The sequence below is a fragment of the Physella acuta genome, unplaced genomic scaffold, assembly GCF_028476545.2.
Source record: "Physella acuta isolate Inbredline_101_S28 unplaced genomic scaffold, ASM2847654v3 ptg000199l, whole genome shotgun sequence".
Classification (NCBI taxonomy): Eukaryota; Metazoa; Mollusca; class Gastropoda; family Physidae; genus Physella; species Physella acuta.
The window spans coordinates 488,179-512,828 of NW_026731718.1; the positions used below are offsets into that span (position 1 = coordinate 488,179).

General features: G+C 34.6%; 1 protein-coding gene across 1 annotated transcript in view; it reads left to right on the forward strand.

The window, feature by feature from the left end:
* Window positions 1-5,915: 5,915 nt before the first annotated feature.
* The window catches only part of LOC131937066 (uncharacterized), a 29,476-nt gene continuing 10,741 nt past the window's right edge, over window positions 5,916-24,650 (forward strand). Inside the window, exons 1-12 of the mRNA XM_059294252.1 lie at window positions 5,916-6,022; window positions 7,885-8,001; window positions 9,420-9,580; window positions 9,844-9,930; window positions 10,489-10,645; window positions 11,855-11,978; window positions 14,139-14,233; window positions 14,724-14,818; window positions 16,420-16,572; window positions 18,104-18,293; window positions 19,495-19,608; window positions 20,091-20,235. Of these exons, the coding sequence (XP_059150235.1) occupies window positions 5,944-6,022; window positions 7,885-8,001; window positions 9,420-9,580; window positions 9,844-9,930; window positions 10,489-10,645; window positions 11,855-11,978; window positions 14,139-14,233; window positions 14,724-14,818; window positions 16,420-16,572; window positions 18,104-18,293; window positions 19,495-19,608; window positions 20,091-20,235 (1,517 nt within the window). The 5' untranslated portion in view covers window positions 5,916-5,943. The remainder of the gene's footprint in view (window positions 6,023-7,884; window positions 8,002-9,419; window positions 9,581-9,843; window positions 9,931-10,488; window positions 10,646-11,854; window positions 11,979-14,138; window positions 14,234-14,723; window positions 14,819-16,419; window positions 16,573-18,103; window positions 18,294-19,494; window positions 19,609-20,090; window positions 20,236-24,650) is intronic.

The following is a 24,650-nucleotide window of genomic DNA, read 5'->3' on the forward strand; positions in this document are numbered from 1 at the left end:
TTGCCAAAACAATGTTTCCCAGGTAATATTTTAGATCGATACTTTGATAGTAAAAACGTATTTAAATTTGAAACTGTCTTAATTTAATCCACAATTTAATCCACAGAAATAACATTGTTTTTCAGTATTCAAATACTTTTTTTGGAATATTTATGAGATAAATGCATTTTAGATAACAAATAAAAGTAATATAATAAAAAATAATTAACTCAGCAGTATTTGATTTTTTAACTTAATTGTAATTTCAATATTTGTTTTTGTTGCGCGTGTGTGTGGGTATTTGTTTTAATGTTCTGACTTGTATATATATATATATATATATATATATATATATATATATATATATATATATATATATATATATATATATATATGAAATACATTAGTGTGTTCTTTGCATAATTCATTCTTTTATGATTTTAGCTTATATATTTAACCTTTTCTCCAGATGCGCAAGACACCCCCGTTTTTGAGATGAGCAAAATATCCATGAATTTTTTCTTTAAAAGGCTTTCATTGCAAATGCATAATTAGAGAAGATGTGCAACTTTTTATGTGTGTACCCTGGATTGACTCAACATCCGTTGTAGAAAATTGATAATTTTCCTTGCCATCGATGTTGTAAATAACATCTAACTTTCTGCAATGTCAGCGTTAAACAACAAAACCAAATTTTTTTATCTTTTTATTTTTAAAGAGCAGTAAATTATCGAATGCAAATGTATAAACAGAGTTTGTCTTTCATTTAAATGCGTTACATAAGTGATACAAAAACAGACACATTTAACATAAACAGAAGATACTTTTAAAGGACTTTTAATAAGTTCTTAATTTTACAAACGTTTATTGCTTTCTTTGTCGTCAATCTTTCTATCTGTTGGGCACTTCTAACTGACAGATCCTGTTCAAAGTTGGCACTTGGGTCAAGACATGAAGACAATGTAATCTGACATTAAATTCGACTTAATTGGATGCCAAATTATTTTTTATGAATTCATTACCTATTCCGCACTATTATACTCGCTTTGTCATGTTCATGTGTGCAATCGGTTTTAGTCATTCAACTCTATAGTAGTTTAAAAAAAAATTAAAGTACTAAAAAACAATTCATAAAAAACGTTTTAATAACAAGCTTTTATGTCATAATGCACTAAAAAGTAGAAAATAACGTATACACTACTATTTAAATAACTATAAAGAAAAGCGTGGGTCCCTTCCTAAATATTAGTAAAGATATCCAATAGATACTAAAGTTACCTACGCTTTTCTTTAAAGTTATTTAAATAGTAGTGTAAAATGTATTTGCATTTAGTGCATTATTACATAAAAGCTTGATATTAAAACGCTTTTTTATGCTTTTTTTTTCCTAAACAGACCATGGCTATAAGGATTTAGACACATCTCAAAACAAATCAGGGGGTTGAAATTTTAATCATAAACTATTAACTTTTCACTTGAACTAAGTCTAATGTATTTTGTTAAGTATTGTGAAATGAATCAACTGCTATTTCATTTTTACTAAAACATATACCCGGTATGCAAATCGAAACTTGGATAAAATTAGAATATGGTAAATGTTTTTATAGATATGTCTCGTACGTTTAAATGCAGCTTTCTTGTAATCTTAGATCTATGATTTAATATTGTATGAGTAAACGTGCATTAAAAAAAACATCAAAACAATTCATATAAAAGTATAATTATAATAATTATAATTTGTTCTATAATTGATTTATAATAATCTGGAATGATAGATTTATAATTGATCAACGGTATTTATACTAAATTACAAATTCTAACTAACAATGTGTAATTATCTCTTTATAACATTATGGGGACGGTGTCATGGGATGTAAGAGCATACTACTGCAAACCCGAATGTCCATAGACCGTCACTGAGTTTATGTAGCGTTGATGGGTACCTGATTCACCTGAAGTAAAGACGGCTGGACTTGAAGCTGACCATCCCTTCATACGCCGAGGTCACTAAAACAGGTGAACTCTACTCCTGGGCCGTCCAAATCAAAGTGTCACTAACCAACTGTACTTTATGCCATGCTAAATGAACCGCGTCGGCCGTTACTTAAATGAATATCCTTTCACTATACACTTAATACTGATTTGTTCATATATAACTTAATGCCGTATAATACTGTTGCATGATAAACCAAGCTTCATTTCTGAAAAAAAAAAAAGAATTAAATTAGATCATAATTAAACATTAGCACATTATTCAAATTTAAATTTTAGTGAAAAAAAAAGAGTAGTTTATGGACTTGTTTTCAGATTAATTTAAAAATAGGATATAGGCAATATACATTTCCGCTCTAATTAAATGTTTATATCAAGAAAACAATAACATGATTAATTTAATTCAATACAAATTACCTTATTTTAAAAGTATTTAGCCAGCTTTGTTCCTGTACTTAACCGGTTCATTTTAAACTTGGTTAACCTATCGATAGATCTATGTATATCCTAAAACATTGACATCTAATCCTCAATGTAAACTTGGTTAACCTATAGATAGATCTATGTATATCCTAAAACATTGACATCTAATCCTCAATGTAAACTTGGTTAACCTATAGATAGATCTATGTATATCCTAAAACATTGACATCTAATCCTTAATGTAAACTTGGTTAACCTATAGATAGATCTATGGATATCCTAAAACATTGACATCTAATCCTCAATGTAAACTTGGTTAACCTATAGATAGATCTATGTATATCCTAAAACATTGACATCTAATCCTCAATGTAAACTTAGTTAACCTATAGATAGATCTATGTATATCCTATATCCTAAAACATTGACATCTAATCCTCAATGTAAACTTGGTTAACCTATAGATAGATCTATGTATATCCTAAAACATTGACATCTAATCCTCAATGTAAACTTGGTTAACCTATAGATAGATCTATGTATATCCTAAAACATTGACATCTAATTCTCAATGTAAACTTGGTTAACCTATAGATAGATCTATGTATATCCTATATCCTAAAACATTGACATCTAATCCTCAATGTAAACTTGGTTAACCTATAGATAGATCTATGTATATCCTAAAACATTGACATCTAATTCTCAATGTAAACTTGGTTAACCTATAGATAGATCTATGTATATCCTATATCCTAAAACATTGACATCTTATCCTCAATGTAAACTTGGTTAACCTATAGATAGATATATGTATATCCTAAAACATTGACATCTAATCCTTAATGTAAACTTGGTTAACCTATAGATAGATCTATGTATATCCTAAAACATTGGCATCTAATCCTCAATGTAAACTTGGTTAACCTATAGATAGATCTATGTATATCCTAAAACATTGACATCTAATCCTCAATGTAAACTGGGTTAACCTATAGATAGATCTATGTATATCCTAAAACATTGACATCTAATCCTCAATGTAAACTTGGTTAACCTATAGATAGATCTATGTATATCCTAAAACATTGACATCTAATCCTCAATGTAAACTTGGTTAACCTATAGATAGATCTATGTATATCCGAAAACATGGACATCTAATCCTCAATGTAAACTTGGTTAACCTATAGATAGATCTATGTATATCCTAAAACATTGACATCTAATCCTCAATGTAAACTTGGTTAACCTATAGATAGATCTATGTATATCCTAAAACATTGACATCTAATCCTCAATGTAAACTTGGTTAACCTATAGATAGATCTATGTATATCCGAAAACATGGACATCTAATCCTCAATGTAAACTTGGTTAACCTATAGATAGATCTATGTATATCCTAAAACATTGACATCTAATCCTCAATGTAAACTTGGTTAACCTATAGATAGATCTATGTATATCCTAAAACATTGACATCTAATCCTCAATGTAAACTTGGTTAACCTATAGATAGATCTATGTATATCCGAAAACATGGACATCTAATCCTCAATGTAAAGTAGTCATTGAAAACTGATTCTGATTTTAAATTGTACAATAATAAATAACAGTCATGGAAACTAGTGGCGTCAAAAAGAGGGTGGGTAGGGTGGGGAGTAGGGAGGGGGATGCGGTTTGCGCCATGTGACACCATTTGAGAGGTGTCACCACGATGAAAAATTTCAAACTTTACTGTCAAAAATATATGTATCCAGTTAAAGAAAACAAGGTTGAAGAGGAATAGTTGCGGCACTAAACCGAAATGCAAAAATATTTGAGGGGATGGGGTGACACCCTCAATTACCGCACCGGTAAAAACCCGCCATAGTGTGCATACATTTTCTTTCGAAACCAATTACACAACAAGAGTACCATTTTTTTTAATTTATTTTTTTTTTACACTAAAAGAAAAAAAAGTTCAGAACGTTCATATGAAATGTTTAAAATGGTCCTAATTGATTTAAAATATCAAGTTATAAATGTAAGCCTGTAGGGAAGCAGATTTAAGAAAACAAAAATTTTTACAATCATACACTTTAAATATAAAGAATCTTAAAATAGGCAAACACGATTATTTATTTATAATATTAAAAGCATTTGGCACTCTGAGTATTTTTTTCAGTTGGCTTGTTACACAGAAGTCTAATTATAAAGTTATTCGTTTTATGATGTATTTACCTCGCGAGGGTATCAATCGAGTTCTAATTACGTCATTCGATCTTCTGAAGTTCGACCTTTCTGAGTTGTCTACAAACTGCAAATTTAATATTTCAATCAACTCCTTCAATTAACAGTGCCTTTATCTTGATGAAAATAAATAGATATGTAGCCTTAAACTCAGATAAATATTTTTAAATCTCTTAGTTTGCAGTTTCCATAAAATTGATTATAAAAATATTATATTTCTGAAATATCTTCAGGTTTATGGTTTTTTTTTTAATTTTAGTTTTTTTACGATTGCTTTGATTGTGAAACCTATAGAAAAAAAACTTAGTTTGTCCATGTGAACAATAATAATTTAAGTGTTTTAATCAAATCGGTCCGGTCCATTATTCCTAAGAAAATACTGTTTATGAATTATTATTGAAAATTAATAGCCTCGACGATTATTATTATTATTATCTATATATATAATTCTCTTCTGGGAGACGTTAGAAAACAAGCTGCAAAGCGCCTTACAGTCCCCTCTCTTCCACTCTATCGTTACCACCCTCACCCCCCTCACCCCCACCCCCACTCACCCCCCCCCCTCCCACCCCCACTCACCCCCCCCCTCCCACCCCCACCCCCCACCCCCCACCCCCCTACCTGACATGGTCTGGTGAGCTGTTGTTCACGCTAAATTTTTACAATCACAGAGCCGGATTTGGTGACGGCTGATAGGGGCAGATAATTTAGTTTGAAACGATTTTTAAGGAGGTAACTAAGAGGAGGCTGCTTTCACGTTGGGGAGAGGGGGGTTTAGTGTGGTTTAAAGCAAATATTTTCATTGGTACTGTCGAATTCACAAATTATGAATTACTGAAAAGTAGAAAGAACAACAACTAAATAGCGGCGTATGATGCACCGCGGGTAGGCTCGTTATTATTATTATTATTATTATTATTATTATTATTATTACGATTATAATTATTATAATTATTATTAGTATTATTATTATTATTATTATTATTATTATTATTATTATTATTATTATTATTATTATTATTATTATTATCATCATCATCATCACTCTCATTCTCATTACTATTATTATTTTATTATTATTGTTATAGTTATTAATCATTTGTATTTTTAATTATATTGTTTCCGTTTAATTTGATGCGCACAGCAGTTGTTGTGTTATTCGGAAATATCAATTAGATCAAATTATTTAAGGATCTACAAACACTATCCAAGAGTGATTCTTTGCACATCATGGTGCGTAACCTATTGTTACCATATAAACAAAACGTCACAGAATCTTTGTTGTTGCAACTACCGGTATCTGCTACGAAAACAATGACATCAACTATGCTTTCTAAGAAAAGCATTTGCATATGTTTTCTCATACTATTTGTATCGAAGCTAGCCAATGCAGGTAGATCCTACTATTATAAAAAAAATAGTGCCCATTTATTTATTCGAATATTAAAATTGTAATGTAGTCTAGTAATCTATCTAGATCTAGATCTAGATCTTGATTCAAACACTAAAGTCAGATATAAATCTAGATTTAGATCTAGATCAAGATATAGATCTAGATTCTAGATGATCATATAGATAGATTTAGTTCAACTAGATTCAGATCTAAATCTAATTTAGATCTAGAAATCTAGATCGAGATCGAGATCTAATCTAGATGCCAGATCTAGATCAAAGAATCTAGATCTAGAATCTAGAAATCTAGATCTAAATACTAAATATAAATAAAATAATCGTTACATTTATTTCTAGGTTTTCAAGTAAGGTAATAAAGGATTTTGCTATTTTAAATTTTTACTTTCTTTATCACTAAAATAAAAGGGTTCTCAAAAATGTATATATGTGTAGATCTAGACGAAGCTATATTACATAAACTCGTGTTTGTAAATTGATGTGATAATTTTGATGAAATAATAATAATTATCACCGTCACTGCTCTGGGCCCTTGATAGAGTACAGGCCTACAGGTGTGGAAAAATTTTGTGATGTCAGCATTGTAGTGTTTAAACGTGTGAGGGGAATGGAGGAAGTGCATGCGTAGAGACTAGTGGCGTCACTAGTCAATATTTCCTGACATCAGTAGTTTCACTAGAATCGTAACGAGATTTCCTTACATAAAAGTTACATCAGTGGCGTCACTAGAATCGTAATAAGATTTCCTTACATCAGTGGTTTCACTAGAATCGTAACGAGATTTCCTTACATTAAAGTTACATCAGTGGCGTCACTAGAATCGTAATAAGATTTCCTTACATCAGTGGTTTCACTAGAATCGTAACTAGATTTCCATACATCAGTGGTTTCACTAGAATCGTAACAGGATTCCCCTTACATCAGAGGCGTCACTAGCATTTTAACTAGATTTCCCTTACATCAGAGGCGTCACTAGCATCTTAACTAGATTTCCCTTACATCAGAGGCGTCACTAGCATCTTAACTAGATTTCCCTTACATCAGAGGCGTCACTAGCATCTTAACTAGATTTCCATACATCAGCGGCGTCACTAGCATCTTAACTAGATTTCCCTTACATCAGAGGCGTCACTAGCATCTTAACTAGATTTCCATACATCAGCGGCGTCACTAGCATCTTAACTAGATTTCCCTTAAATCAGCGGCGCCACTAGCATCTTAACTAGATTTCCATACATCAGTGGCGTCACTAGAATCGTAACATGATTTCCTTTACATCAGAGGCGTCACTAGCATCTTAACTAGATTTCCCTTACATCATAGGCGTCACTAGCATCTTAACTAGATTTCCATACATCAGAGGCGCCACTAGAATCGTAACAAGTTTTGCTTACATTAGTGGCGCCACTAGAATCGTAACAAGATTTCCGTACATCAGTGGCGTCACTAGGTCGGGTGTCACCCGGTGCGGTTACCGAGGGTGTCACTCCCCCCCCCCTATTCCCCTTCATTCATTGTGCATTTTCGTTTGGTTTCGCCCCCTTCTATTCTAATGTTATTACATTAACTGGACAAATGGTATCACCCGGTGCGGACCGAACTCCTAATTGTGACGCCACTCTTAGAGATATCATACAATTTAGCTCGTGGTATCTACGTCACTGTTAAATAGCATTCAGTGAGTATGGATTGGTTAAAATACACTATCCATTATTCAGTTTACGTCAATGCTAATTTGGAAAAATAGCCAAAAATCTGGTCTTGTTTATCTAAAATATAAACTAACATGCATTTTTCAAGTAGCTGAGTTGTTTTTTTACCTGGGCGTAAAAATGTTTTTTAAAGCTGATGATGATGATGATGATGATGATGATGACGATGATGACGACGACGATGATGATGATGATGATGATGATGACGATGATAAAAAACGGAAACCTGGCAAAGCTGGAAAAAAAACAGGTAGAACAAAGTTGGGGTATATAAGTTTAACTGAAGAGTTTTTTAAGTCTTTAAGGCATTTTGTTTCATTTTGACAACACCTGTTTAACACGACTAATGCATATGTTTATGTGTATCATTATGTATGTTTATATCAGCTCTATCCATATGCTACTTTCTGTATGGCTCCTCCGTATTTGTATATATAACACTTTAGTAAGTTTATGTTACTTTAATTTCATCTGTATGTATGTGTATATCTTCTCTGTATGTATATGTATATCGTCTCTGTATGTGTATACCTTATCTGTTCTATGTGAATATTTTCTTTGCATGTCTTTTCTGTAAAACATATGCTGTGTTTTCTGCCCTAGTTATACATGTGCCCTGTTGTCTGACCTAGTTAAACATGTGCCCTGTTGTCTGACCCAGTTAAACATGTGCCCTGTTGTTTGACCTAGTTAAACATGTGCCCTGTTGTCTGACCCAGTTAAACATGTGCCATGTTGTCTGAACTAGTTAAACATGTGCCATGTTGTCTGACCTAGTTAAACATGTGCCATGTTGTCTGACCTAGTTAAACACGTGCAATGTTGTCTGACCTAGTTAAACATGTGCCCTGTTGTCTGACCTAGTTAAACATGTGCCCTGTTGTCTGACCTAGTTAAACACGTGCCCTGTTGTCTGACCTAGTTAAACATGTGCCTGGTTGTCTGACCTAGTTTAACATGTGCCCTGTTGTTTGACCTAGTTAAACATGTGCACTGTTGTCTGACCTAGTTAAACATGTGCACTGTTGTCTGACCTAGTTAAACATGTGCCCTGTTGTCTGACCTAGTTAAACACGTGCCCTGTTGTCTGACCTAGTTAAACATGTGCCCTGTTGTCTGACCTAGTTAAACACGTGCCCTGTTGTCTGACCTAGTTAAACATGTGCCCTGTTGTCTGACCTAGTTAAACATGTGCACTGTTGTCTGACCTAGTTAAACATGTGCCCTGTTGTCTGACCTATTTAAACATGTGCCCTGTTGTCTGACCTATTTAAACATGTGCCCTGTTGTCTGACCTAGTTAAACATGTGCCATGTTGTCTGACCTAGTTAAACATGTGCCATGTTGTCTGACCTAGTTAAACACGTGCCATGATGTCTGACCTAGTTAAACATGTGCCCTGTTGTCTGACCTAGTTAAACTTGTGCCCTGTTGTCTGACCTATATAAACATGTGCCCTGTTGTCTGACCTAGTTAAACATGTGCCCTGTTGTTTGACCTAGTTAAACATGTGCAATGTTGTCTGACCTAGTTAAACATGTGCCCTGTTGTCTGACCTAGTTAAACATGTGCCCTGTTGTCTGACCTAGTTAAACATGTGCCCTGTTGTCTGATCTAGTTAAACATGTGCCCTGTTGTCTGACCTCATCTGCCCTATTGTCTTTACAGAGTTAGTCTATGAGGTGACCATTTGGACCGGTTCCAGATTTGGGGCAGGAACTGATGCCAATGTATTCCTTCAGTTGTTTGGGGAACATGGCCAAACAGAGGAAATTATTTTAGATAACCCAGGCGACGATTTCGAAACGGGAGATTATGATAAGTTCATTGTTAGTCTCTTTTATTATAACTGGAGATTATGATAGGTTTATAGTTACCGCTTTTATTACAACGGGAGATTATGATAAGTTCATAGTTAGTCGCTTTCAATACACAAATTATGTTGCTTTCTTTACATGTAATACATTTAATACATATCGTTTAATGAAATGAAATTGTGACAGAAAGTTTAATGAAAATGAAAATGTGATAAGTAAAAGTGTGACAGAATAAGTTACCTGTGAATGAAAATGTGACATTTCATGACTTTCAGCTTAAGGCTCCAGATATCGGGGTGTTGGTGAAGGTCCGAATCGGTCATGATGACGCTGGTAGGATGGCGGGCTGGTACCTGGAGAAGGTGAAGATGTTTGTGTATAGGTGGTATGGCCATATTGCATGTGGGGGAGGGTGGCATACTACATGTGTAGGAGGGGATGGGAATATTCCATGTGTAAGGGGGGGGGGGGGGCATATTGCATGTGTAGGTGGGGGGATGGCATATTACATGTGTAGGTGGGGCATACTGCAGGTGTAAGAGGGGGCATATTGCATTTGTATGTGGGGGGGATGGCATATTGCATGTATAGGAGGGCATTAGAATATTGCATGCATAGGTGGTAACATTGCACGTGTAGGGGGCATATTGCATTTGTAGAGGGGGCATATTGCATAGAGTGCATATTGCCTGTGTAGGGGCATATTGCATGTGTAGGGGGGTGGGCATCTTACACGTGTATGTGGGGGATAGCATATTGCATGTGTAGAGGGGGCATATTGCATAGAGTGCATATTGCCTGTGTAGGGGGTGGGCATCTTACACGTGTATGTGGGGGATAGCATATTGCATGTGTAGGGGGACGGGCATATTACACGAGTAGGTGTAGTGAGCGTGATCTGCCACATGCGACTCCTTCAGATGCTGATACAGAGAAGGGCCCCCAAGCCTGTGGACAATGAGGACTATTGGTTCTTTGTCTTTTCCTGGCTGGCCAAGGACGAGGGGGACGGGTCAATCGTTAGAGAGTTACAGCCAACTGATGAAAACCGGAGACCAATCAAGATTTATCTAGAAGGTAAAACTAAATATCTGCTAAAGCAGAAATCAGCGCTTTGTATTTAATCTGGGTTTTTTTTCATTAATTTACCGCAGTCTTTAGTACCTAAGAAATATACGCTATTTTAGGTTTTATAAAATGTATTTTTAAAATTATTATCTTTAATTTTCACTTGATGTGTAATATGCAATATTTTATAACACATATTAAACTGTATACTCTCTTGATGTACGCGAAAAACGTTTATTAACTAATGCGACAAAAAAAATTATTATGAACTATGGTGCTTCAAGAAAAAGCTAGCTCTGTAGAAAGCCCTTCCAGGTTTTAATATGCCATAACCAATCAAATTTTGAACCGCTAGTCATGTGACAGCAGTAACAGAACTAGCTCCCCAGCTGAGCACATATAATTGGTTTGTTTACATCAGTTTTTTTTTTTTACTTACTGAAAATCGAATACGTTTGCTATCAATTGAAAACCACAGCAGTTTGTTAGTTTTTGAAATTTAAAAACGTGCGTTAGTCATTAATAATCATACCAGTTTGTTAGTTATTGAAAATCACATTTCTTTGTTAGCTATTGAAAATCTAATTAGATAACCTCAATATTTAAATATTTGTGGTAGCTTTATTAAGTACATCTTTTTGATAACTGTAACTATTTGATATCCTCACTAATTATATCTTTTTGATAACTACACTCTTAAATGTTTTTTAATCCACTTAATAAAACATTGTAATAACTTCATTAATTAAATATTTATGATACCTATAGTGATTACATTTTTGTAATAAAATAAACATACTAGCTTTAATTGAACCCTGCATCAATTAATATATATTTTTTAATAATTGTAAACAAAAATTTTATATTAAGAATTTGTTCATATAAACTATTCACCTTCTCATATTATTCTAGTCGTTAAATTATTTTACACTTTAGACAATACAAGGAGAGTTGAGATGCGCTTTTCCTACAATATTTAACTAATAGAGCGTTTTCTACTCGGTGTGGCAATAAGACGTGTTTAATTAATCGGGTCTTAATTTTCATTGTACATTAGATTAGTGCAAACGTTTTTAAATTATGCTTTAAATATTATGTTTTTTATTCATAAACGATGCAAGGTCACATATAAGTCGACAATCTTGTCCTTGTTTGTTGTTTATATGTATATATCTGTTCATTAACTGTGACTAAAATATGACTTGAATACGGTTCCAGAGAGATCCGATGTGAAGCAGCTGATCACACTACTGTTGGATGTCTCCTGGCCGTGGTTTGGGAAAGAGTGTTCCGCGCATTGCGACAAAGAGAAAAGCATTTACTCTCCGTGTTTCAATTTACGGTAAGCATCAAAGCCAGTTTACACTCCGCCTTTTTAGATTTTCATTGAAATCTTCATCTTCTTCTTTTTAGATTTTCATTGAAATCTTCGTCTTCTTCTTTTTAGATTTTCATTGAAATCTTCGTCTTCTTCTTTTTAGATTTTCATTGAAATCTTCGTCTTCTTCTTTTTAGATTTTCATTGAAATCTTCGTCTTCTTCTTTTTAGATTTTCATTGAAATCTTCGTCTTCTTCTTTTTAGATTTTTATTGAAATCTTCTTCTTTATTTTTTTTTTTTAGATTTTCATTGAAATCTTCGTCTTCTTCTTTTTAGAATTTCATTGAAATCTTCGTCTTCTTCTTTTTAGATGTTCATTGAAATCTTCGTCTTCTTTTTAGATTTTCATTGAAATCTTCGTCTTCTTCTTTTTAGATTTTCATTGAAATCTTCGTCTTATTCTTTTAAGATTTTCATTGAAATCTTCGTCGTCTTCTTTTTAGGTTTTCATTGAAATCTTCGTCTTCTTTTTAGATTTTCATTGAAATCTTCGTCTTCTTCTTTTTAGATTTTCATTGAAATCTTCGTCTTCTTCTTTTTAGATTTTCATTGAAATCTTCGTCTTCTTCTTTTTAGATTTTCATTGAAATCTTCGTCTTCTTTTTTTAGATTTTCATTGAAATCTTCGTCTTCTTCTTTTTAGATTTTCATTGAAATCTTCGTCTTCTTTTTAGATTTTCATTGAAATCTTCGTCTTCTTTTTTTTTTTGGGTTTTCATTGAAATCTTCGACTTCTTCTTTTTAGATTTTCATTGAAATCTTCGTCTTTATTTTTTTTTTTTAGATTTTCATTGAAATCTTCGTCTTCTTCTTTTTAGAATTTCATTGAAATCTTCGTCTTCTTCTTTTTAGATTTTCATTGAAATCTTCGTCTTCTTTTTAGATTTTCATTGAAATCTTCGTCTTCTTCTTTTTAGATTTTCATTGAAATCTTCGTCTTCTTCTTTTTAGATTTTCATTGAAATCTTCGTCGTCTTCTTTTTAGGTTTTCATTGAAATCTTCGTCTTCTTCTTTTTAGATTTTCATTGAAATCTTCGTCTTCTTTTTTTAGATTTTCATTGAAATCTTCGTCTTCTTCTTTTTAGATTTTCATTGAAATCTTCGTCTTCTTTTTAGATTTTCATTGAAATCTTCGTCTTCTTCTTTTTAGATTTTCATTGAAATCTTCGTCTTCTTCTTTTTAGATTTTCATTGAAATCTTCGTCGTCTTCTTTTTAGGTTTTCATTGAAATCTTCGTCTTCTTTTTAGATTTTCATTGAAATCTTCGTCTTCTTCTTTTTAGATTTTCATTGAAATCTTCGTCTTCTTTTTAGATTTTCATTGAAATCTTCGTCTTCTTCTTTTTAGATTTTCATTGAAATCTTCGTCTTCTTCTTTTTAGAATTTCATTGAAATCTTCGTCTTCTTCTTTTTAGATTTTCATTGAAATCTTCGTCTTCTTCTTTTTAGATTTTCATTGAAATCTTCGTCTTCTTCTTTTTAGATTTTCATTGAAATCTTCGTCTTCTTCTTTTTAGGTTTTCATTGAAATCTTCGTCGTCTTCTTTTTAAATTTTCATTGAAATCTTCGTCTTCTTCTTCGTTCTTTAATGTAATGACTTACTTAAGCTAATCCTGTGTGGCCCCTGGGGAGCGTAGGTCTGCAATTACACCTCTCCACCGGACTCGGTTTTGGGCAATTCTCCGTATATTCGCCCTAATTATATGCGTACGTACAGAATCCTAATTTTACACCAACGTACAGAACCCTAATTTTACACCATTTTACAGAACCCTAATTTTACACCAACTTACAGAACCCTAATTTTACACCAACTTACAGAACCCTAATTTTATGCGTACGTACAGAACCCTAATTTTATGCGTACGTACAGAACCCTAATTTTATGCGAACGTACAGAACCCTAATTTTACACCAACTTACAGAACCCTAATTTTACACCAACTTACAGAACCCTAATTTTATGCGAACGTACAGAACCCTATTTTTACAAGAACGAGCAAAACCTAATTTTTACAAGAATTAATCCAACGGGAAAATGAACAAGAAAAACTGTTTTAACTAGTTTTGAACCCTACTCTACGACCAAAATAACTTGATCGATTGTGTTGTTTATTAGAAAAGATATTGTCGAATCAGTCCTGGAGAGAGGTGGCATCCCTAAAGATGTAAACCTGCAAACCATACTCAGCGTTCAGTTTTCAAGCCCTGAAGGTATCATTTTGCATTCAGCTAGCTATGAAAGTTGTTTATGAATTAATTTTAATTAATTGTTAATACCTCCATACTCGATTATACTTACCTTTAGCACCAGCCACAGTTCCAAAAAAAATTAATTTTCAAGTTTATTTTTCAATAAAAGTAAGTAAAGTTTCCCTTTCAAACCTGACGGTCTTTGGGGCAAGTGAAGTAGAGTTTCTGTAACCTCGGCATATGAAGAGATAGTGTGTTCAGCCGCCTTTACTTTCCCTAACGTGAGTTAGGTACCCATCAGAGTTGGGTGGACTCAGGGACGGTATACTGATTTGAACCCGGATACGAAATCGAGACTTACGGGTTAGCAGTCCAGCTCTCTACCGCTAGACCACTCCGTCCCTTTTTTTTTCAATAGTGGTTAATAAATGTATTAAAATTATTGCGAGAACGTTCATATTCTACTCAAAATGTCGGCATGAAAATATTCTGACAAATACTCTAAATGCAGAAAAAGTGGACGTGTGCGGTAAACTAGTCTCAATGCCAGGGGTCGAGAAGTTTCAACTAAATAGGAGAGGGGAAGCAAATCAAGCAAGATTAAAGGTAAAAGTCGACGTTCTAATACTTACTGCTCGAGTTAAAAGGATGAGTGTATTACATAAAGTAAAAAGTAAAGAATTCTCTTTAGACCTAGCGATCCATTGTGTGGATAAAGTTCATATGTTTCTTGACATCGGAATTTAAAGGGAAGGTGTGATCGGCAGTCGGCGCCTTTACTTTCCTTTTATTCTTCTTCTTCGTTTTTAATTTTAGTGTTGAAACGGATCCTCTCCAACACTATACGGACTCGAGACTTTTCAGTTTAGCAACCATGAGCTTTACCGACTCGACCACGCTGACCCCTTTCCCTAACGCAAGTTCAGGTACCCATCACAAGCTGAGTGGACTCAGGGACGATCTACTGACTTGGACCCGGATTCAAACTCGAGACTTTCTAGATGTTAGAATACTTCTCATCAGAGGCGTAGTGACCCTTCCCGGCGCCCGGGGACAAACACTTTTCGATTAGCACCCCCCTCCTTAAGATTTCGATTTGCACCCCCTCACCTTTCAATTTACTTTTCCAACCTATTTTGGCACCCCCTAAGGTCGGCGCCCGGGGACATATGTCCCCCCCCCCCGCCCCCCCCCCCCCCCCCCCTCACTACGCTACTGCTTCTCATCTTGACTGGTAACCACGTTATGTCCCTAACTATTTGCTGGTAGACCTCAACGAACATACAGTATACCACGAATGCCAGAGTAACCAGGGCCTTTCCACACTAAATCTAATAACTAATTAGTTGCATTTATTTAAATACTAAATCAATAAAGCAAACGAGATTTTATTGTTTAATTTTAGGGTAAAACATTTGATAAGACCCAGGTAGGTGACTCATATAAATCGACAGGCTAGGCTCGACATCAGAGGCGTAGCGACCCTTTCCGGCGCCCGGGGACAAACTTTTCGTTTTGCAACCCCCCTCCCCTCAAGATTTCTATTTGCCCCCCCCCCCCCCCGCTCAAACTCTAGATTTGCACCCCCCTCAAGATAAGATTTCGATTTCCACCCCCACCCCCCTCAAACTTTCGATTTGCACCCCCCTCAACATTTCAATTTATTTTTCCAACCCATTTTGGCGCCCCCTAAGGTCGGCGCCCGAGGACATATCCCCCCCCCCCCTCGCTACGCTACTGCTGGACATATGAGGCTCGTTAGCTGGTGACAGCAACCCTCTTAGGAGAGACAACTCCAAAATCAAACAACTGCTGCCTTGTAGTTTGTTCTTGGTTGGACAAGAAATTGTTGGCTGAAATCGGTCAACAGCCTCAATGCCGAACAACCAGTTGACACGTATACTTACTTCCAATACTAAAAATTAAGAAAGAAAAAGAAAAAGACAAACTAGGCTTAAGAAACTTGAACTCAATTATGCATGCACGGGTTTTATATTTCTCCGAGGGCTTGTTTCCTGGACCTTTCTTCCATTTTCACTCAAACATAATGAATTCGGTTCTCATACAAATCATAATTATTAATCATTCAAGTGTTGTTGTTTTTTTGTAAAGTGTCAATTGAATTTTTAAAATGAAAAAGGTTTTGTTCATAATTTAATCAGTATTCTGTTTTATTTTAAATAACTGGTTTCATGTGGGTTGTTTAGCTAGGCGCAGAAATCTATCGCAGAAAGCCTGCCTTAAACTGGGATTTGAAGTCTGATGTCAAGTACACAGTGCTGTTCTGGGACGTGGGGCTGCTCAAAGTCCGTGGATATTGGTCCGGCGTCACTAAATCAGATGAGAAAATTATGGGCAAGGTATGTCGTTTGGGGGTCTGTTGGTCCGGCGTCACTAAATCAGATGACAAAATTATGGGCAAGGTATGTCGTTTGGGGGACTGGATATTGGTCCGGCGTGAATAAATCAGATGACAAAATTATGGGCAAGGTATGTCGTTGGTGGTTTGTGGATATTGGTCCGGCGTGAATAAATCAGATGACAAAATTATGGGCAAGGTATGTCGTTGGTGGTTTGTGGATATTGGTCCGGCGTCACTAAATCAGCTGAGAAAATTATGGGCAAGGTATGTCGTTTGGTGTATGTGGATATTGGTCCGGCGTCACTAAATCCAATGACAAAATTATGGGCAAGGTATGTCGTTGGCAGATCGTCGTGTAGGACTTGTGCGGCGTTTGAACAAACGCCGATACCAGCGGTTTCTTGTCTGGGATTAATCCAGAGGCGTAGCGTACTATTCCGGTGCCCGGGGCGAACTATCAGTACTACAACCCCCCGCCCCCACCCATTTTTTTTTTAAATTTATTCACGTTGAAGAAAAAGCGTCATTCCCCTCCCCCTCCCACATGTGGTTGCATTTTTTCGCCGTATCATAAACCGCCCTTAGAGCCAAGTAGCCTTCTTTTACTTAATTGAAACTGTAATGCAGCTTAAAATAAGCTTTTTATTTTTTTTTTATATCCAATTTGGCGTCCCTTAGGGTCGGTGCCAGGGACGGCCGCCCGCCCTCCCCTAGCTACGCTTCCGGTTAAATCGAAACTCAGGTATTCGGGGCGTCCGTGTTATTGGTTCTGTGGCTGTCCAGACATACAACCGATTCATACGGTTAAGGATCAGGTTTTGGCAGGGAGTAGGATAGAACTGTTAAGATGGGTTGGGTGAATGCGCATATGAAACTGGTGAGGTGGAATCTGGTGAGGTTGTATCTGGTGAGGTTGTATCTGGTGAGGTTGTATCTGGTGAGATTGTATCTTGTGAGGTTGTATCTGGTGAGGTTGTATCTGGTGAGGTTGTATCTGGTGAGGTTGTATCTGGTGAGGTTGTATCTGGTGAGATTGTATCTGGTGAGGTTGTATCTGGTGAGGTTGTATCTGGTGAGGTTGTATCTGGTGAGATTGTATCTGGTGAGGTTGTATCTGGTGAGGTTGTATCTGGTGAGGTTGTATCTGGTGAGGTTGTATCTGGTGAGGTTGTATCTGGTGAGGTTGTATCTGGTGAGGTTGTATCTGGTGAGGTTGTATCTGGTGAGGTTGTATCTGGTGAGGTTATATCTGGTGAGGTTGTATCTGGTGAGGTTATATCTGGTGAGGTTGTATCTGGTGAGGTTGTATCTTCAGAAAGGGAAGTAACCGCTGTCCCATACTCTTACGTATTTTAAATTCTAGAAATATAACACTGTTGCATGGGTTATGTATACGTATGAGTGTTTTTGAAACAAACTGATTTCTGTTTGCTTTTTTAAACGACTTTGTCGAGGTATACGCTAGGCTAGGTTGATAGATCACACCTACACTACTGGTAACACAAATCTTTTGTACCCTCTTTCAACAGAGGAACATGCCATACGAACCGCCGGCTAATCCATCAAAAACTGTAAATCCTATCCTAATCCTTATTGTCAAGGAATCCGGCGGCTTTGATTCAACCGTAATTGTGAATAAATGTATGCACAGGGTAGTAAGTAAGGAAGGTGCTGAGGAATGTCGGAAGGCGGTCATCGCAATGATCGGGGACGTTGCAAGTGAGAATACATCATTCATTTCAAGCATTCCATTGCACGTTCGGGCTATCAAGTTATTCGTTTACTTGATTCCCCGAGCTTGCTGTTATCTGTAATTATGGGAGGTAACTTGCCACGAGAGGTTGCCCCTCTTCTATCGATCGAACCAATCGATCAGGATAACTTAACATTTTGGCATCATTAGAGTTTTTACTTTTATTTTTAGACATAATTCAAATTACTAAATAAAAAGCTGGAGTGGCTTAGCGGTAGAGAGCTAGACTGCTAACCCGTAAGTCTCGAGTAGACCGTCCTTTAGTCTACCCAACTCTGATGGGTACCTAACTCACGTTAGGGAAAGTAAAGGCGACTGGCATAGTGCTGACCACACTATCCATTCTTATGCCGAGGTCCCAGAAACAGGTGAACTCTACTTCACTTGCCCCGTAGAACGTCAGGTTTAAAAGGGAACCTTATTATATAAACAACTAATCTTAAACAGAACGCATTCTGTTCGTTGTAATAACGCACAAGTATTTATTGTTACACATGGTAAAATATATTAAAGTCTTACAAAAAACTATAACAGAAGATATTTAATTAAAATGTTTACATAAACAAATGTGTGTACATGACTAAAAAGTAGTAAATACATTATTTTCTATAAATATTAAAAACATAACGCTTTATTAAACTATAAATAAAATCGTAGGTTAATATATTGTATAGACCTAATTTTAAAAGTATGGAAAGTTGTAGAACATATCTAAAACAGAGACTTTTAAACCGTCTAAAATATTATAGGCCAATATATGTTCCGAGTTGTATAATATTCTCACGCACTACTGATCAGGTAGTCAAATACTGATAAAAGTATGCTTGCGTCTGAATACCCTTCATACAACTTCATGATTTAACCACACAAAAATTATTAGTATTTTAAAATCATTTTAAAAATGCATATAGTTATATATATATATATATATATATATATATATATATATATATATATATATATATATATATGTATATATATATATATACATATATATATATATATATATATATATATATATATATATATATATATATATATATATATATATATATATATATATATATAACGCATGATGAACATACTATTGTTTTTCAAAATATTTTGAAAATGTTTTCAACTAGTGTTTTCTTTTTTTTTTTTTCAAAATTGATTTTGCAAAAACAGATATTATCGGCATGCAAGCCTACTATACCGATGGCTCTTCACTTTATGAACAGTACAGGGCATGCACTGAAGGCTACATCTGCTCCACAGAATGCATTGCTAAATATCAGGCTTGTATGTCTGTAAACACATTTTTTAGCACTTCTGTTTCCATAATTATGTTTCGAGTGTGTTTTATCGTTGACAATAGCAAACGGCTGAAGCCGAGACATGGGCAGAGGGGAGCCGGTGGGATCTAATTAACCATAATTAACTTAAGTTTTAATGTTATCATTGTTAGATTTATTTTGGATAAAATTAAATAAAAAAATATTCATGCGGTGAAACTGAATAAACGTTCAGGAAAGTGTTATTGAAAGTATGAATTCGTTATGAAACCATATATATATATATGGTGTATATATATGGTATATATATATATGGTATATATATATGGTATATATATATATATATATATGGTATATATATATGGTATATATATATGGTATATATATATATATATATATATATATACATATATATATATATATATATATATATATATATATATATATATATATATATATATATATATATATATATATATGTACTTTCAGATGCATGTGATGAATACAAGAAAATCACTTTTACTACGCTGCAAGCAGACAAACTTGATATGTTCGTTAGCATAAAATTTTATTCCCTGTATAATGAAGTTATAACTGCGACCAAATGTGGAGCAGGCAGTCAAATGACTGTCCCGTAAGTGTTTACAATTTACATGCTAGATATCATCTTGTTGTTTCTTTGCGTTGCGCATTTTTCACTTTCTTAATACTGTTTAGACCTCTGAATTATAGTATGAGATTATAAAGTTTTATTCACCCAAACAAAAAAGTTCATTTCGTGGAGTATTTCTGTTTCCTTATGCACCTTATACATTAAGTTGATATAACTTTCCCCATGTAGTTTTAGTATGATGTAGCGCTTTAATGAGTTAGAAATAACATCTATTACACGAATATAAGTTTAACATATCTGGCATTGTTGTTATTATTTGTTTTACAAGTACACTGTAGTTTTTTTTGTTTATTTATTTATTTCCTTATGCTTAAACACGTTTACATCTTTTTGATCAACGTGAAATATTGATTTTTATTATCTCAAATAGACAAATCCTGCTTACTGTTTATATTGTGCATCATTTTGGCTGGTGTTTTTTTCACAATATTTTTTTTAGCCTCAGACATGTAATTTACAACGTCAGTTTGCTTTGCATGTTCGCTTTAGTATAACAGTTTTCATCATCGGCTTGTGAGGACTGATACAGATTTACAATAGTAATACTTCTTGCTTACTTGTAGCCTACTTTCATTCATTTAAGATGGTTTACTTATACATAGATCTAATACAAAACACATCTAATTACAATTAATAACCTGAAAATGCAAATGTGTAATTAAATAATGATCCAAGGGATGTTTTTTTCCTTCGGCGTGGTGGGCTGAGGGGAGTTTAGTGTTTTAAGTAGAACTGAAATAAATTTGGGATTGCAGAAAATTAAAATGATACAAATTTTAAGCAACCGGAAAGATTATGTTGATTACGATAAATCAAACATTCTTCCCTTCCAAATATTTATATCTATAGCATTTTTTTAAAATTCATGAATTAATTTTAAACATTTAATATAGTAATAAAATAATTTATTTGGTAGTTTTACACAGCTTCAAGGACATGAACATCAATTGCATATATAGTAATTACAGGGAGAAAATAAAATGGCATAAGAACTCAGTTTCTTTTGAGTGCTTAGTTTACTGTGCCCCATCCTTAGCTGCGAAGTCAAAAGTTCACATTGTAGCCACCCATGACCAGAAACAGAAACTACCCTGGGAGAAGGTTCTCTGTATACTGATCTATCATTCCAGAATTTTCCATGACACAAAATTGACCCCTCGCCATGAGGGTACGCTGCCCTTGATTTTTCCGCCAGTCCGGTTGGGTGGGGGGAAGTGTGTGTGTGTGTGGGGGGGGGGAGGTGAGTACCTCATTCTACCATTCAGATTGTGCCCTTTTAAAGCCTGAGAAACCTAAGACAGTACTAACGTTAATTTACTCTGGGTCTGATCGAGTGATGTTTGGCTTGAGACTGTCTTAATTAAAATTAATACTTTATTAATGTATATATATATATATATAAGTAGTAGTATATTAGGTCGCTTTTGGTTAGTATTCCTGGCGGAGGTGGGGAGGGTGAGGAACAATGACATATAGGAAAATACTCGGGAGCAGGATGCGCGCCTGGTACAATGACATATAGCAAAATACTCCCAGCCTGGCGCATCGGGAGGGTAAGGGTGGGTGAGCAGGATGCGCAGCCTGGTACAACGACATATAGTAAAATACTACGCCAACTAGGGTTGGCGGAGGTGGTGGGGAAGTAGGTCACCTTTTGGTGACCTTGTGACGTAATCATTGACCTTGTGACGTCATCATTGACCTAGTTACGTAATTTTAATGCGTTTTTAATGAGTTTTAATGAGTTTTAAAAATTTTAATTAATTTTTATTATCGAGTTACGTAATTTAATTACTTTGATTGTATTTTTATTTTGTTTAATTTGTTTGTTTTTAATTTTATTTTATTTTATAATTAGTTAAATTATTATTAACTAGTTACGTAATTTGATTTTAATTTTTTAAATTTTTAAATTTTTAATTTTATTTTATAATTAATTTTAATTTTAATTTAATTACTTTGTTTATATTGTGTAATTTTTATTGACTAGTGACGTAATTTGATTTTAATTTTTTTAATTTTTAATTATTTTTTAATTTTTAAAATTTTTAAAATATTTTTTAACTTTTATTTTTTTTAATTTTAAATTTTTTAAATTTGTTTATTTGTTTACTTTTTGTTTAATTTGCTGGTTTGTTTATTTGATTGTATGTATGTTTTAAATAAAAGACTAACACTAGCATGTACTAGAACAGTCTTTGTATACCAGCCTTTAACCAGCCGGGCAACATGTGTTACTTATCGATCCGCAATCCTTTGTTTTTGTCAAACACTGGACAAGGTCCAAGTACACGGTTCGAGTTAATATTGGTAACACCCAAAATTATTATTAACTAGGTACGTAATTTGATTTTAATTACTTTTGTTTATTTATTTATTTGATATATTTCTTTTCTTTGTTGTTTATTTATTTGAATGTATGTATGTTTTAAATAAAAGACTAACACTAGCACGAACGTTACAAAAATATAACATCCATTAAAGATAACGATCAGCCACAGCTGTTACGTATCGACCCGCCCGCGAAGTTTTCTCACCGCTACCCGTTTTAATGGGAATGTATTGATCGCAGCCGCTGGCCCATCACAGCATGATGTCCCACCTAATTAAATTTTTTGTTATGCTTCACCGAGTTACCCCCGCTCGGTTGACGGGTTATGGTAATTAACGACATACATTAAGTAGCTTTCCGCGAAGCACTTAGGTCATTATGCAACAGCTGTTGTGCGACAGCTGTTGCTGTAATTAGTCACGGCTCTCGGCTTTTTTCATTAGACTACAGCTGTACATGAACTATGTTCACATATCATACGCCCGGTCATTCTTTGATCAAATTAAAAAATTTTGTTTCCACATGTCATGCGAACCGTCCCTTGCTATGTATGAAAGATTAATGGTTGTAACTATTCGCTTATAGCGAGGGTCAGCGAAAACAAAAATATATTTAAGGGTCGGAATTTTCTTTCAACCACCGTTAAGTCAGGTTTTGAGACGAAACGAAGTCTCGGTAGGTTCGTGTTTTTTAATGGGCGACAGGGCGACTTGGGGCGTTGGTACGTAGGTATGCGGGGTAGACATGTTTTTTACAAGTCTGGAAAAGTAATTACGTTTTTTTATGACCGTTCCGATTTTCTTTTGATCTGACCACCATTTGACCACACTGAGCCAGATAAATTTAACAATCGTCGCAGCGGGGTTTATTTTAAGTGCACCCCGTGCACGCTTGTTTACATTTTAAAAGACGTGTCGCGTGTCTTCCCCTTACGGCTTCCCTAATAGAGAAACGAGAGGAAAGACAACTGTTCTAAAATTAGAACAGCCTTGTTTACAGCCACGAGTATCGTCCCTTGTGAAAAAATTCGCGTCAGAATCATTAACTAAACATTCAATTTCTTTAACAAGTTAAAAAATAATTTAGGAAGACAAGGGTTAACAACATTAGACGCCACCGTTTTTGTTTCCTGCGACGACAAGGCACAATACATTTTTTTATTTTATGTCTCAAGTAGAGGGGTGGGATATTTTTTCTTTGTAAGCGTGTTGTAAACAATAGGTAGACGAAGCGATTACTAAGTAAGAGGGGAGAGAAGTGACGTACATCGCGATATTTGAAAACATGGCGATGTTTAACCTCAACCAAAAAAGGCAATGAACCTAGAAGGAAGACGAATATATATCTTAGTCTTGCAGCAGATTACCTTCCCATGTTCGCTTTAGTATTACAGTTTTCATCAATCTTCTTTTTGACTTGAACTTCTTTAATTTTTAAGAAAGTTTACTTATACATAATACATTACGTCTAATGACAATTTTTTTATTTTTACCACTCATGTATTTTCTTTTTTCTATATCTTACATTGTCATCTTAATTTTTGATCACCTTAGGTGGTGGTAAGGTGGTAAGGTGGTGGTAAGGTGGTGGTAAGGTGGTGGTAAATTTGCTTAAGATTATAAACTTCAAGTTTTAAAAATCAACAACGTTATAGTACGTCGTGTCAAATGACACACCGTTAAAATGTCTACATTTAAATTTCACCAAAATAATGATGTATAAACTAAATATGATATGACGTTAACATACATATCATTCAATCTAATCACTCTAAAGTACAAATCAATAATTTTTATTGATTAAGGGGCTGGGTGAGTTATTTTTATCACTATTCACCCTTCCCCTTCCCTTTGTCCGCAACCCCTTTCCCCTTCTCCCATCCAACCTTGCGTCATCACACTAACCTCAATACCAACCGCTAGATACACAGACCGTACCACTACCCATTCTATTCCATTTAAGAGACAAAGGCTGTATGACAATCCTAAAGACAAATATTTATTCAACTAATATCACAACCCCTAGACACTACTCCAACAGACTG